This window comes from Salvia splendens, chromosome 11 (assembly GCF_004379255.2).
Source record: "Salvia splendens isolate huo1 chromosome 11, SspV2, whole genome shotgun sequence".
In the NCBI taxonomy this organism is placed as follows: domain Eukaryota; kingdom Viridiplantae; phylum Streptophyta; class Magnoliopsida; order Lamiales; family Lamiaceae; genus Salvia; species Salvia splendens.
The window spans coordinates 26962901-26976367 of NC_056042.1; the positions used below are offsets into that span (position 1 = coordinate 26962901).

General features: G+C 35.3%; 2 protein-coding genes and 1 long non-coding RNA gene across 6 annotated transcripts; 2 read left to right on the top strand and 1 right to left on the bottom strand.

Annotated features, from left to right (window-relative positions):
- The first annotated feature begins 861 nt into the window (after positions 1–861).
- LOC121755718 lies at positions 862–3384 on the top strand. 3 transcript variants are annotated; one of them, XR_006040854.1, is made up of 6 exons: positions 862–982; positions 1092–1153; positions 1239–1329; positions 2157–2279; positions 2367–2442; positions 3315–3384. It is a non-coding gene; the product is annotated as an uncharacterized LOC121755718 (long non-coding RNA). The 3 variants fall into 3 exon arrangements; XR_006040852.1 differs by having other exon boundaries at positions 2367–3365; XR_006040853.1 differs by having other exon boundaries at positions 1092–1147; positions 2367–3365.
- A 1827-nt stretch (positions 3385–5211) lies between these two features.
- Positions 5212–7373, top strand: LOC121755712 (protein CHROMATIN REMODELING 24-like). 2 transcript variants are annotated; one of them, XR_006040848.1, is made up of 7 exons: positions 5212–5325; positions 5755–5823; positions 6128–6221; positions 6301–6485; positions 6588–6653; positions 6745–6874; positions 7133–7373. XR_006040848.1 is itself a non-coding variant. In XM_042151076.1 (7 exons), coding segments are annotated over exons 3-7 (387 nt in total). In that variant the 5' UTR covers positions 5212–5325; positions 5755–5823; positions 6128–6219; the 3' UTR covers positions 7187–7373. The 2 variants fall into 2 exon arrangements, 1 of the variants encoding a protein (XP_042007010.1); XM_042151076.1 differs by having other exon boundaries at positions 6301–6435.
- A 1205-nt stretch (positions 7374–8578) lies between these two features.
- Positions 8579–12389, bottom strand: LOC121755651 (probable receptor-like serine/threonine-protein kinase At5g57670). Its single transcript, XM_042150981.1, has 9 exons — positions 12079–12389; positions 11791–11870; positions 10624–11383; positions 10291–10539; positions 10018–10184; positions 9857–9936; positions 9633–9780; positions 9303–9452; positions 8579–9214 (listed from the first exon to the last, which is right to left on the bottom strand). Exons 1-9 carry the CDS (start codon positions 12281–12283, stop codon positions 8975–8977), a joined length of 2079 nt encoding a protein of 692 aa, XP_042006915.1. The 5' UTR covers positions 12284–12389; the 3' UTR covers positions 8579–8974.
- Between the last annotated feature and the right edge of the window lie 1078 nt (positions 12390–13467).

Consider the following 13467-nt stretch of genomic DNA (forward strand, 5'->3'; position numbering starts at 1 on the left):
TGAGATAAAGTGATTGAGCTATTTGGATGACACATGACAAATCTTATGCTCAATCGGGTGGTTCGTGAATGAAAGGATGTTACTATAAACTTTGTGTAAAGGCTTGTTTACCGAATTCACGTAAACGTCCGTCATATATCGAGCTACGCTGCCAACGCAGTCTAGGAGTTTTGTGCAGACTTCGATTAGATCGTCGTCGATAATGAGGGCCTAAAGGGTCACACTATAAGTGTATTTTGATCCGCTCAAAGGTACAAAGTTGGAACTGCGTATTATATCTAATGCTAGTCCAAGTGGGAGATTGAAAGGATATGGGCTAGATTAGATTAATATGGATTAAATAATTATAGTTGGGCTACAATTATAATTAGTCTATAAGCCCAACAATCATGAACCATAATGACTCTTTGTCTATATAATGATTATTTATTCTCCATTGTGGGTGATGAGAAATATCGTAACATTAGAGAGAAAATACGTAAAGCTTTGTAGAGAATTCCTAGCTTTCTCTATAGAGCGATTGTACCGAGGAATTGTTCCTGCATCGGATCAGAATACACGTGGACCTCGATAGTAGTGGATTCAACTTGCAGGACACAATCGTAGAAGAAAACACAACAACAAGTAAGATTTAGTTCCGTTGTGTATTACGTGCTCAACTTGCAATATGATTATGAATCTAGATCTGTTATTCTTGTCTGCAATTTCCGCTGCGCTCATTAGATGAATACAAGAATTCCTAACAGATACTTGATGAGGTATACATTCTATGTTGTTATTTATATATACTACTATTTGAATAGAATATATTTCCAGAAGGATCTTTTTGCTTGGATTTATTGTCGTCAATGTTCCCAAACTATAAAATCTGTAGGGCCACCTGATAAAAAATCCGAGTACCCAGAGGGCGAAATGTTTGCTTCAACTACCTTGTCGTCATCGTATCATTATCAGTGGAACACCACTCCAGAACAATCTCAAGGTAGCATGGTTTATTTTACGTCTTCATATAATTGAAATGCAATGTTTATTTTCTTTTCATATGAGAAGCATCGGAAAACTATATACTTATGAAAACACTCTCTCCCTAGGAACTATGGGCTTTATTTAATTTCTCCTGTCCAGAGCTGCTAGGTGACAAAAAAGAGTAATTGTATTACCACCCCTAATTCCATTATTTTGTTGAATATATGTGGCATTTGTTAATCTCTTCTACCACTACTATTTTTTATTGTTAGGTTCAAGGATAAATATGAGTACTTCATCAGTTGGGGAAATGAGAAAAATGCTTCTGATAGGGAAAAGCACATTGGTTCATCAGTTGCAAAGGTGATTTTAATATTGGTGGATTAAAAATGACTTGTTTGTGTAACTGTGTTTGTATATCGAACTGTAATTGTTAAAACGGTTTGCTTGTGCTGTTCTTCTGCCTTCTTCTTACTGCACATGAGTACTAATTCCCTTTAGTTTTTCATTAGCTAGAGCCTAGAATATGTCAATGTGTTGGTGTAAGAATTTGCTGGAATGCTTGAATATTATGTATCTATATATATATACACGACCAATTCCTTTCTCTTACTTTACCAATGTGCATTAAAACTCGTGTCATTTTAAAAGTTTCTATTTTTCAAGGACAGAGGTACTATATATATAGAGTTGTGATATATGCAAAACTAGATAGGATTTTAGGAAAGTAAATAGTACTCCCTCCGTCCCTCTGTAGTAGAAGCGTTTCATTTTCAGCCCCCGGTTTGGAAAAATGATAATAAATAATTAAAGTAGAGAAAATGTAAAATAAGGGAATGAATAATATAGAGAAGACTCTTAACTATATTATTCTCTTTATTACTTTACTTTCTCTCCACTTTAACTATTTATTATAATTTTTCCAAAATGAGTGCTCAAAATGAAATGCCTCTACTACAGAGGGACGGAGGGGGTAACAATTTATTCTATAAAGGTATTTAATGAAACTAGATAGGCCCAGTGTATCACCAATTTCAACCGTAATTTCTAATTTGATGTGTAAAACTTTTGTTTGTTATGTGTATAAGCTAAGTTTACAGTTGAACCTAATGAGATTTTAGATGTATTGTTGTTTACTTGAAATAATTTCATTGTCATTTGTCACATCTCTTGGCATGTTTTGATGATAGAAACTGAGAGATTGCATTCAGCCGTATTTCTTGAGAAGAATGAAAAGTGAAGTTTTTCGTGATGATGCCTCACTTTCCAACAAGAATGAACTTATTGTATGGTTACGGTTGACACAATGCCAGGTAATATTCATAGTTGCAATAAAAATGGTTGTTTACTTTGGGAAAAGTTCACTAAAGAGTCCATACTCTTTATCTTCTTGAATTCAGCGCCAACTTTATGAAGCTTTCTTAAACAGTGAGATTGTTCTCTCCTTGTGACGGCTCACCTCTTGCTGCACTTACGGTAATATCCATCATGTGTTTTCAATTTCTGTTTAGATGAGTTTTCAATGGGCTTTGACATACTCCCTCCGTCCCAACTAAGATGAAACACTTTCCTTTTTAGTTTGTCCCAACTAAGATGACACATTTCTATTTTTGGTAACTTTCTTTCTCCAATTAATACACCTAATTACTTTTTTCTCACTCCAATTAAATATTCAACTCTCTTTCTCTCTTCATATAATACTTACACCCGTTATTTCTCTCTCCAATTAACTGCAGTAAGCCAGTAACCAATAACTCTTAAAATCCCGTGCCGACTAAGAAGTGTGTCATCTTAGCCGGGACGGATGGAGTAACATTTTATATGTGCTTCATCTTGCCATGTTATAAACTTGCGTTAACTAACTAATTGTTCTTGATTTCTAATGCATTGTGACTGATACATCTTTTATTAAACTAAAATCCTTTCATGTTGCAAGAACACACATTATGTCATTTGAACATCCTTTATAAGGAGTATTTCACAATTTTCCTTCTTCCAAAGTGTAAAATTTTACTGCCATTCACTGCATATGAAATGTAAGTGAAAACTCCCATGATCTTTCTTTATGTTGGCATTGTCTTGTATGCACTGTCAACACACTGCTGCGCTAATAGCCCATGCTCTGATATTTACCATGAATCTGCCATTCATTTGGTGTCCATTGAAAGGTTCATCCATTTCAGAGTTGTTAAGTTTGATAACACATTGGCTTAATTAAAAGCTAGCATTCTAATGAAACAAATTAGACTAATGCATACGAGCAATTATCCCGGGAAGATGCTTGGACAAGCTTATTGACAAAAAGAGCAGATTATGTTTTGAGAAGCTTTATTTTTTCATTGAATCAGATCTTGAAAAAAATATGTGATCATCCACTTATATTGACAAAAAGAGCTGCTGAAGATCTTCTCGAAGGGATGGATGATTCCATGGCTGGGCAGGAAGATCATAAAGTTGCTGAAAAACTGGCAATGCACATAGCAGATGTTGCAGATAGATTTGAAATTGTTGAGAATCACAATATCTCTTGCAAAATATCATTTATATTGTCTTTACTGGTAGGCTCATGATTTGCACCACTCAGTAATTTCATATTGGTTGATATTTCTCTCCTGATATTTAATGTTTGGTTACAGGGAGACTTGATTCCAAAGGGACATAATGTGCTTATATTTTCTCAATCAAAGAAGATGCTTAATCTAATTCAGGTTATCCTATGTTTAGATGTTTGATATTCAGTTCACGATATTATTGAACACAGGAATTTTGCACACACTATTTCTTACCATGATTTATTCTGCCTCTTGTTTGATGTCTCTTAGGCAAAAGAAGCTGAATTAGGACACCTACGCCCTGTTTGCAACCATTTATCCTTAGTAGACTGTAGATATGAAAGATATCAGTTTTTCTTTTCATGATGTTCTTAGCAGCGCTTCAGATAAAGACCTATTAACACTCCTTGTTTGGAAATTGTTGGCTGACAATTTGTTATGTCACAATATTAAGTAATGGAATTAAGGGGTCAAAGATTCTCATGCGAGGAATGGTGCTTTAGGTGGAGATCACGAGATAGTTAGAGGAGAGAGAAATTTAGAGACTTTGACTCTGATATGTATACTCGACTTTCGAAATGAAATACCTACAACTAGAAACTGTATCCCATGAAGTTAGATATCTTGTCAAAAAAGTACATTTATAGGAGATATGAACTTAGTTAAAGTTGGACTCTCATACATATACATATGAGACGGTTGTCACTGTCAGGATTGGTTAAAACACACAACTGTAAGTGATGTTGATCTTTAGATCTTCACATTGGGTAAATGATACTTACATGCAACATGATCAGGGCCTTCTTACTGGTTGATTCATCACATGATCTTGACACTGGGTAACTGCTAGCCACTTTCGGCCCAGTAGATATGTTAGATACTAATTTTAACCGGTCTTGTTGATGTCACAAGTACTCCGATCAAAGTGTGAAATTCCATTTTGTACCAAATAGTTCCTTCAAAAGGAATTTGGGTTTCAAACCCTAACACAGAATTGTGATTGAATCGTTTCTCATTTTACAGAAAATGAAAATTGTCAGCATGCCTTCTTCATAGGAAGGTCATTCAGTTAGTAGTACTTATGGATTTCAGTTTTATATTGACTGCCATCACAGACATGCAAACGAACATCTCCTTGATTTTGTTGGAAAACATATTTTCTATAATTCTATTCTTATATTGCTCTTGTTACTCAGGAGTCACTGACATCTAGTCACTACAAGTACATGAGAATAGATGGTGATACCAAAATCCTGGACAGAGCTAAAGTTGTAAAGGTATGCTTTTCTATAATGAATTTGTTTGAATAAACATATATAAAACTGCTATTTCCAACATGAATCTGTTTTTCATTTTGTAAAGGATTTTCAAGAGGGTCGTGGAGCTCCAATTTTTCTCTTGACTTCCCAAGTTGGTGGATTGGGCCTTACACTCACTAATGCGGATCGTGTAATTGTGGTTGATCCAGCATTGGAACCCAAGGTGCATTATTATTATTATTGAATGATCTGGGCTTAAGAGTAATTGATAAAAAAATGCTATTTCCTTATTCTCCGGGTTTAGAGTAATTGATAAAAAATGCTATTTCCTTATTCTGCGTTACATATGAATAAATTGGCTGATTAAACTGTAACAAGCATTGCATCAGTTCAGAAAAGTTCTTCCCTAATGATTAACTTCACTCAATTTTTACAGCACTGACAATCAGAGTGTAGACCGTGCATACCGAATTGGGCAGAAGAAGGATGTCATAGTGTACAGATTAATGACATGTGGAACTGTGGAAGAGAAAATTTATAGAAAGCAGGTTTCTGATGTGTTTTTTCTGAAGTTAGATTCTTCCTTATGGTGGGGAATTACTGTCTATAATATATCAAACTTCAAATTTGATGTACTGATGGGGGTCAAGAGTACCATGGTCAATTTAATACTATCAAATTTTCCATGTTAGATAAAGGTCTCACGAAATTTACCCTGTTTTGGATTTCAATAGTTATGTAATAAAACTGCACCTACTTTATCTTGATAATGCTCAATGCACATTGTAAAACAGACATGAAACCATCTTCTGCTATGATGTGCGTCCATGTATTCCAAAAAGATTCCCATGCTTGAAAAAACTTGTTTATAAGTAACAGAAGAATAGAGATTTATGCCATTATGTCTCAAATTTTCATGGTCATGTTTGAGCCCTTACTTACGTTCAGTTATATGCTTTATTTAATATGTGAACCAGGTATTTAAAGGGGGTTTGTTTAGAAGTGCAACTGAACAAAAAGAGCAGATACGCTATTTCAGCCAACAGGTAATTGTTTATGCACTTGTTTCACAAGAAAAAATGTCTAATATTTGTTCTGACCATGCTCGAGTGTCTCCTAAGAAGCAAGTTGTCTTCCTTAGAATTAATTTACCTCAAGGGAACGAAATACAAGTAAATTTGATCTACATATTATGCTGGTATCTGGTGCAAAAAACAAGTGACATGCTATTTTTGTATAATTCTAATATCTTTGCAAAATTACATTTCCGTAGTCAAATTTATATTCTCTTTTTTCTGTGCCTAGAGCATTAATTTAAAACCCTTTGTTTTGTTGTGTTTGAATTTCCAGGACTTAAGGATCTTTTCACTGTGCCCAAACTAGGATTTGATGTTTCTCCCACCCAACAACAGTTGCTTGAAGAACATGATCGGGAGCATACTATGTAATTATTTGTTCCTATGTGATCATCTTTCATACAAATAATTAATCGGTTCAGGTTCTAATGTTTATGCTTTATCCAGGGAAGAATCTCTTAGAGGCCATGTAGAGTTCCTTGAAACTCTCAACATAGCTGGAGTCAGTCAGCACAGTTTGCTCTTTTCAAAGGCAGCCCCTGCGAATGAGGTTGAGATACTTGATGTCGAGGAACCGAAAAGGTCAGCCTCTGTTAGATTTCTTAAAAGTGCACATTACAATTGAATTTTCGGTAAACCTTGCTCTCTCACTTTGACTAAAACATCAAGCATATCCTTGTTGGGACTGGTGCCTTCTTGAAGCATGATATGGATTTCCATTATTTTGAACACAGGTTTAGGGGGACTACGTACATGGGGAATGCATCGAGACGATCACCACTTGAACAAAATGTCGATGGGTATCTCTCGAGAAAAACATTAGCTCTTTTATCTTTATTATAAAAATTCATTGGTCGTAAAATGGATACATATGTCACTTTTGTTATGCAGAGCACAGTACGCATTTAATCCCAAGGATGTAAACAGAATGCGGAGAAACTCAGTTCCTGATGTTAGCGAACCATCTGAAGCAGAAATCAAAGAGAGAATAGGTCGCTTGTCTCATATATTCTCGAATACGGTACACACTCTTGTGATTTATTATTTACATTGTACTAACCTGAAGTGGCTAATTGTGATCTTCTATCCTTCTATCGTTATTTTGCTTATATCTTCATCTAGAAATTTGATCTTCTCATATAGAGGTTGTCAAATTATATGAAAATGGCAAATAACTTGGTGGTGGGAAAAATATGCATGTTTGTATATCTAATAGTAGCATATTTTCAAGACATAAATAAATCAATCTTGCTAATTATTTTGATTTATTACTATCCAGGCTGCAGTCTCGAGACTGCCTGATATAAAGGACAGAAAATACACAGGCAAATAGCTGCATTGGAAGTTCAGCTGAATAACCTGCGGATGTCAAAAGGATAACATAATTGAATTATCGTAAGTGTTCTTTTTGTAAATCAGAATGTGAATTTTGATGCCATCATGTATTGTTAACATTTAAGTATGTTTCCCATGGCACCTCATTTCAACTAGAAAACAAAAACGAGTATGATTTATTTTAACCCTTAACTTGCATATTGTAAACTAATAGTAGTAGTAACTTGAAATAAGTGGGCTTCTGAGTCAAGGGGGATAAATTTTAAGCCTAGGTTTTGTTACCGGTCACTCTAATCTTACTATCTACTTTATTTATTCAGGATTTGGTTATTATCATCAGGTTTGGACTTGTAGCATTATGAATCTGAATTCTGTGTTATCTTTGTTTACGTTTTTCTGTACTACGCTACTGTCTATTTTAAGCCAAATAAAAAATAACGAATGGTTTTGGTAGCACTTCCTTTTCGTGGTCTGAACTTAGGGTTTCATCGGCTATGAATAACAAAATTACTCTGTATATTTTTCATTTGGGGATGTCACGTAAAAATATCACATTTTATTTTTGATAATTTATTTCTCTTTAATAAACTGGATCTTATTTTCTACTAACAATATTATAATAGGAGTAACTTTTTTTGTCTATTTTTGTCTTACTTTATCAATTCTGCATTATTATTTGTGCCAACCCAAATGTTTATATTCTTGAGTGACGGAGGAAGTACATTATTGGTACATTGATGTCACAATACATGTTGGATTTTTTAGGTTGGAGAAAACCGAAAACATGCGATTAATCTAATCACTGAGAGATGGGTAGGAAGGGGATATTAAAATATGCCTTTGGACACCAAACCAAATGCATATTATGAGCAATGGTGCATCATCATTCATTAAAACATGATACTGTAGTATTTTTGGCAAAAAGTAACTATATATCTTTATCTTTATTAACAAGGAACGGAAGGAGTACTTGTTATGAAAATTCGATATTAGACACTTCAAGGATATAGTTTCTTTTTAAAATAAGCACTGTTACAAGATAAATTAACAGGTGCTCTTTCAAACACTGTGGATAATGGAGGCATGTTCTTATGTTAGGTTGTTTTCCTCCAGTATTCTACTTTCACATTGATTTGGTAGTTTTATTATTTAGTCGTACGAAATCTAAGCAACTTAGTTTGCTCTAGTAAATGGTTCAAGCTGTCAAGGTAAACTCTTTCGTTACCGACAATCTTTTATTGTAGATTGAAGAAGAAAAATGAAGATTGTGGGACTCTCTACCCTCCAAAGGAAAACCTTTTTTTCAGAATAGTAGTTGGGATGTGTACATTTGTAATTGTGTGCATACACCACCTACCCATCTAATCACTCAACTCTTTAAAGTCAAAAATGCTCCGACAAAGACAAACATAATATTAATGCACAATCTTAATACAGAATCAGATACCAATATATGGCCAAGAAAAGGACCATCCAACTACCATTCGCCCTAATTAATTCCCAACTAAAGAGTAAGAGCTAATAACAAATCCTATAATTAAAAAGTAGACAATTTCTCGCCTAAGTAGTAGCTGTGAGAATTCAATGCATTTGTACCCATAAACTGCAATGGTGTTAGGCAATCTTTTATGCTGCCAATTATGAAATGTAGATCAACACTCTATTCGACTAGAAAAATTAGGCGAGGAGGTTAAAAAGCATCGGGGATCCTCTCGTCCATACACAACAAATGAAGCCTCTCTATAACTATGTACATGCTCGTCTCAACCCATTATGCTCTACATTTTCAATCAAAGCTTGATGACCGGCTCCATCTACCCCCTAAATAATCCTCCACCGAGATGTTCAGCTCAGTGCTGCCAGTAGAGGCGCAGTCATCTTCTAAATTAAGCAGTGCGAGGTTAATGAAGGACTGGATTACTGTTGCTGATTGTTCGTTATAGATTATATTTAAGTCTTCACAAGTCTTGGTTTCCTGCCTAGCCCACTCGATCACTGCTGGATCACCTTGAAGGAGTTTGAGGACCTGTTTTGAGCAGCGGACAATGTAAAGAATTATAATGGGATATAACCATTTTTCAAGCATAAAAACTTGTTCAGTTGCTAGTACTTACGACGCTAATTTCAGGACGAGATTGTGGTGCGTGTCTGGTACACAAGGTTGCAGCTAAGACCATAAGATCAAATTGTTCTTGGTCGTAAGCATCAACTAACTCTGGGTCTTGGAGTTCTGAGGTTTTCCCCTCCTTTAAAATGTCTTTTGCCTGTAAAGCAGTTTTTAAGTACACCTACATCAGTCTTGCTTGTCTTTTCTTGGTTATGCAGAAAATAAGAAAATGAAGAGGACTTAAAGAAATGGGTCGATATCTGAAAACATTCCAAAGTGATTTGAACTAAAAGAAAAGTTAATCACATCCAGACTTCAGGGAAAAAAGAATACTTACCCACATTACCAAGCTTTGTTTGCCCTTAGGAGATCCATCATTAATCGGCTTTCTTCCGGTTAATAGCTCCAGAAGCACAACTCCAAAAGCATAGACATCAAGTTTCTCGTCTAGCTTCCCATTCAAAAAATATTCAGGAGCCAAGTATCTGCAAAATGAACATACTATTACTAATCTGCACCCTCTTTTATCAATTACCATGTTGAGAAAGTACAAAATCTAACCCAAATGTGCCAGCTACATCTGAAGTACGCATATGATGTAAACAACTTGAAGACCATGTTGCAAGGCCAAAATCCGACAGCTGCAAGGGAAACGGTAGCAGAATGAATAGAACACCAGAAATCAGATCAAGGCAATGGGTGATAGTTGAATTTTCTAATACCTGTGGTTCAAAATCATCCGAAAGAAGAATATTTGAAGACTTCACATCTCTGTGAATAATTGGTTCAGCTGAACTATGTAGGTAGTCCAGTGCCTCCGCAACTCCCAAGGCAACCTTATACCTCGTGTCCCAATCAAAGAAGTTTTTGGACTTTTCAGAACCTAATTCTGAGAGCAGTAATCAAGAGGCAAAATCAGGAGACAAACAAGTACAAGTTGATCCAATTCTGCTAGATGATGCACAAAACAAGAAGGAATAAACAAATACGCATACCGTGGAGATTGTCTTCCAGGCTCCCTCTAGAAAGAAGATTATAAACCAGTAGCAATTTGTCCTCCTCAAAACAGAAGCCAACTAGAGAAATTATGTTCTTGTGATGCAAAGATGAAATAATTTCAATTTCTGAAACAAATTGTTTCAGCACATCTTCCGTTGGTTTTACTATCTTGACAGCTATTTCCTGGCCTCCTGGCAGACAGCCTCGATAAACCCGGCTGCTTCCACCCTTTCCAATCAAATTTTCTGAAAAGTTAGCAGACATCAATAATTACACATGAGAAGAAAGAGTAAACAAGGAATTTGGTGAACCAATAAAACAGGACGAACCAGGTATGAAGTTATCCGTAGCTAACAAGAGCTCCTGGTAGCTAAACAGTTGGCATGTAGCTGAGTACTTCTCTGTAAGAGCATTAAGTCCTTCCAAGAAGGTTTTAGATGAATAAAGATTAGAGTCATTATCAACAGAGTACAGTACAATAGCTCCCTCATCTTGGTCCAAATTTGTAAGACATTCAGATGCATCAGATGTACTAGTCTGTTTCTGATCAGGATAAATAGCAGCATCAGATTGTCGTGTCGGTAATCTCAATATCCATCGCATCACGGATGACTTCTTACTAGATGGAGATTCGGGTAGTTTCAGCCCGTTAAAAAACGACTTGCGTAAAACTGCCCAACCTGATTTTGATTCAGGCATATCTCGGGTTTTTACAGGTACCAGCACCATGGAAACATTCTCCCTTTCATCGCTAGATGGTGTTAAAAGTCTCTGGGGCTGAAGACTCAGAGGGCTTTTGGACAATTTCTTCTTCCTTGATCTTGGTCGCTGGACATCAACACCTCCAAGCAACGAGACACAGGAAGCATTTGATTCTGTTGCAAAAACAACCTTGCCATTGTTGACACATATAACCGATACATTCTTTTGAAGATTCTTGGCACAATACTTGGCGACTGAGGTCCTTGATCTAACTTTGTCAACTCCTGAAGTACCAACAATTAAACTCGTTGCTCCACATGATTTTGCTTCTCGGAGAATGATTTTGTGAGTTGGAGAGCCTTTACAGACCTTGAGCTTTAAATCCACCTGCCAAAATTTGCTGATTTTATCAGACTGACAGATGAATTTGTAGCTCGCACTCACCAAAACAAATTATGCAGGAGTAACGAAAGCGAAATCTAAGTCCCAAACATTTAGATACAGTTAGAATTTAAAATTTGCAAAACACAAAAAGGCACTCCAGCAATTATACGAATAATTTTCCAAAAAAAAGAAGCAACAAAGGAAAAATCCCGTAGCGAGTCAACTTTACTTGATGTTGCCTAAAACTGATAATGTAAAAGGTAGTGCAGTACAAACAATAAATATACACTCAAACTAGAAGCGAAAAATGCAAACAAATGAACTTGTAGCAATAACTGTATACGCCTAGAAAATAAATTTTGAAAAAAATGCACATCTAGATACAAGTAGAAACAGGATTGTAGAATCACCTGCTTTAGGTTGCAGAAACCTTCATAAGCAGCCAGCATGGAATCAAAAGTCTTCACCAGCGAAAGCAAATCCGATTTCTCTTCTCCGCCCAAAATTAAACCGCAACAAAATCAGAAACAAAAATATTTGAACACAGAAACGCAAATTACCAACAAACGCCTCAAATTACAAAGGTTAAACAAATTATACACTTCACAATTCCTGAGATTTTAGAAACACAGCACTAGAAAGTGAAATATCGGTGCTCAAAACACAGTGCGCAGATGCAATTCTGTAAAATTACTCACCGACGTTGGGATTGAGGACGTGCAGAGCAATGACGCGATCGCCAGTCTGCGCCACCTTCACCAGCGCCCAAGTGAGAAGCTCTTTACTCCGAGAGTCCACCTTCACACCAACCATCACCACAGCGCCGCCGTCTTCTGCGGCGGCCGCGGTGCTCTCGCCGCCACTGCATTCCACAACTTCAGAACACTCGGCCGCCAGCCTCATTGTCGCGCAAAAAGGCAGATCAAGCCAGAGACGAGGCCGTTCTCGCCAACAGAAATGGGAGACCAAGCTCTGAACTCTCTCTCTCTCCCCCCACTCTCTCCAAGAGACAGGTAGTGGTTTTATTATCCCTTTTCAATTACCTTTTTGGAAATTCTTTTTTCTTTTCGGTAAATGATAATACAACGAAGAAACAAGTAAAAGTGAACTACACCAATGATCCATGAACTATGTGTTTTACCCGCAGATGGTACCTAAACTTTAAAAATATTGTTGGTAGTCCATGAACTAATGTGTAATAACATTTTTTATATTTTTTCACTATTCATCACAATTTTGCACCAAAAATGCCCTCAAGGCATGAAGGATATTTTTGGACTTTCATATCTAGGTATTGGATTTGATATTTTCTTTATATTTCTCTCTAGTACTAAATATGATATTTTCTTATAGGTTGATATTCACTTCACTTTTTCAATCACTTTATGTCATATATTCTTTCTCTCTTTCTATAGAATTTTTAGGAAGTAAAAAATTAAAATAAAAAAATAATACTATGAAATTCTTAAATATTTTAATTATAAAAATCAAAATTATAAATTTAAGTATAAAAATAATTTGTCACAAAATTTAATTTTGATTGTGATTTGATTATTTTTTAATTAAAACTAATCTTAATTTTTAATTAATTATAATATTTAATATTAAAAAAATTAATTATAATCAAATTAAAATTAGCTAAAATTTAGTTTGATAATTAAATTTATAATTTTAAATTTTATTCCATACATTTAAGAACTTCATAGTTTATTTTTTTTAATTTCTTACTTCCTAAAATTTAGAGAAAAAGAGAAAAAGAAAATATGACATAAAGTGATTGAAAAAGCGAATTGAAAAATATCATTTTAGGTACTCACACTATAAGAAAATATCATATTTAGTACTAGATGGAAAGATAAAGAAAAAATCAAATCCAATACCTAGATATGAAAGTTCAAAAATGCCCTTCATGCCTTGGGGACATTTTTGGTGCAAAATTGTGATGAATTGTGAAAAAGTATACAAAATGTGATTACACCTTAGTTCATGGACTACCCACGATATTTTTAAAGTTTAGGTACCATTTGCGTGTAAACGCATAGTTCATGGATTATTCGCGTAGTTCACTCAACAAGTAATTGTTTTTT

What these genes read in the sequence shown, in the direction of transcription:
- LOC121755712 (XM_042151076.1), top strand. An exon ending in CTTGAACAAAATGTCGATGG is followed by an intron (nt 6,654 to 6,744) that starts GTATCTCTCGAG and finishes TTTGTTATGCAG; the next exon opens with AGCACAGTACGCATTTAATC. An exon ending in CTCATATATTCTCGAATACG is followed by an intron (nt 6,875 to 7,132) that starts GTACACACTCTT and finishes ATTACTATCCAG; the next exon opens with GCTGCAGTCTCGAGACTGCC.
- LOC121755651 (XM_042150981.1), bottom strand. Translation starts at nt 12,283, where the DNA reads ATGAGGCTGGCGGCCGAGTGTTCTGAAGTTGTGGAATGCAGTGGCGGC. An exon ending in GATGTAGCTGGCACATTTGG is followed by an intron (nt 9,781 to 9,856) that starts GTTAGATTTTGT and finishes TTCATTTTGCAG; the next exon opens with ATACTTGGCTCCTGAATATT. An exon ending in CTCGTCCTGAAATTAGCGTC is followed by an intron (nt 9,215 to 9,302) that starts GTAAGTACTAGC and finishes TGCTCAAAACAG; the next exon opens with GTCCTCAAACTCCTTCAAGG.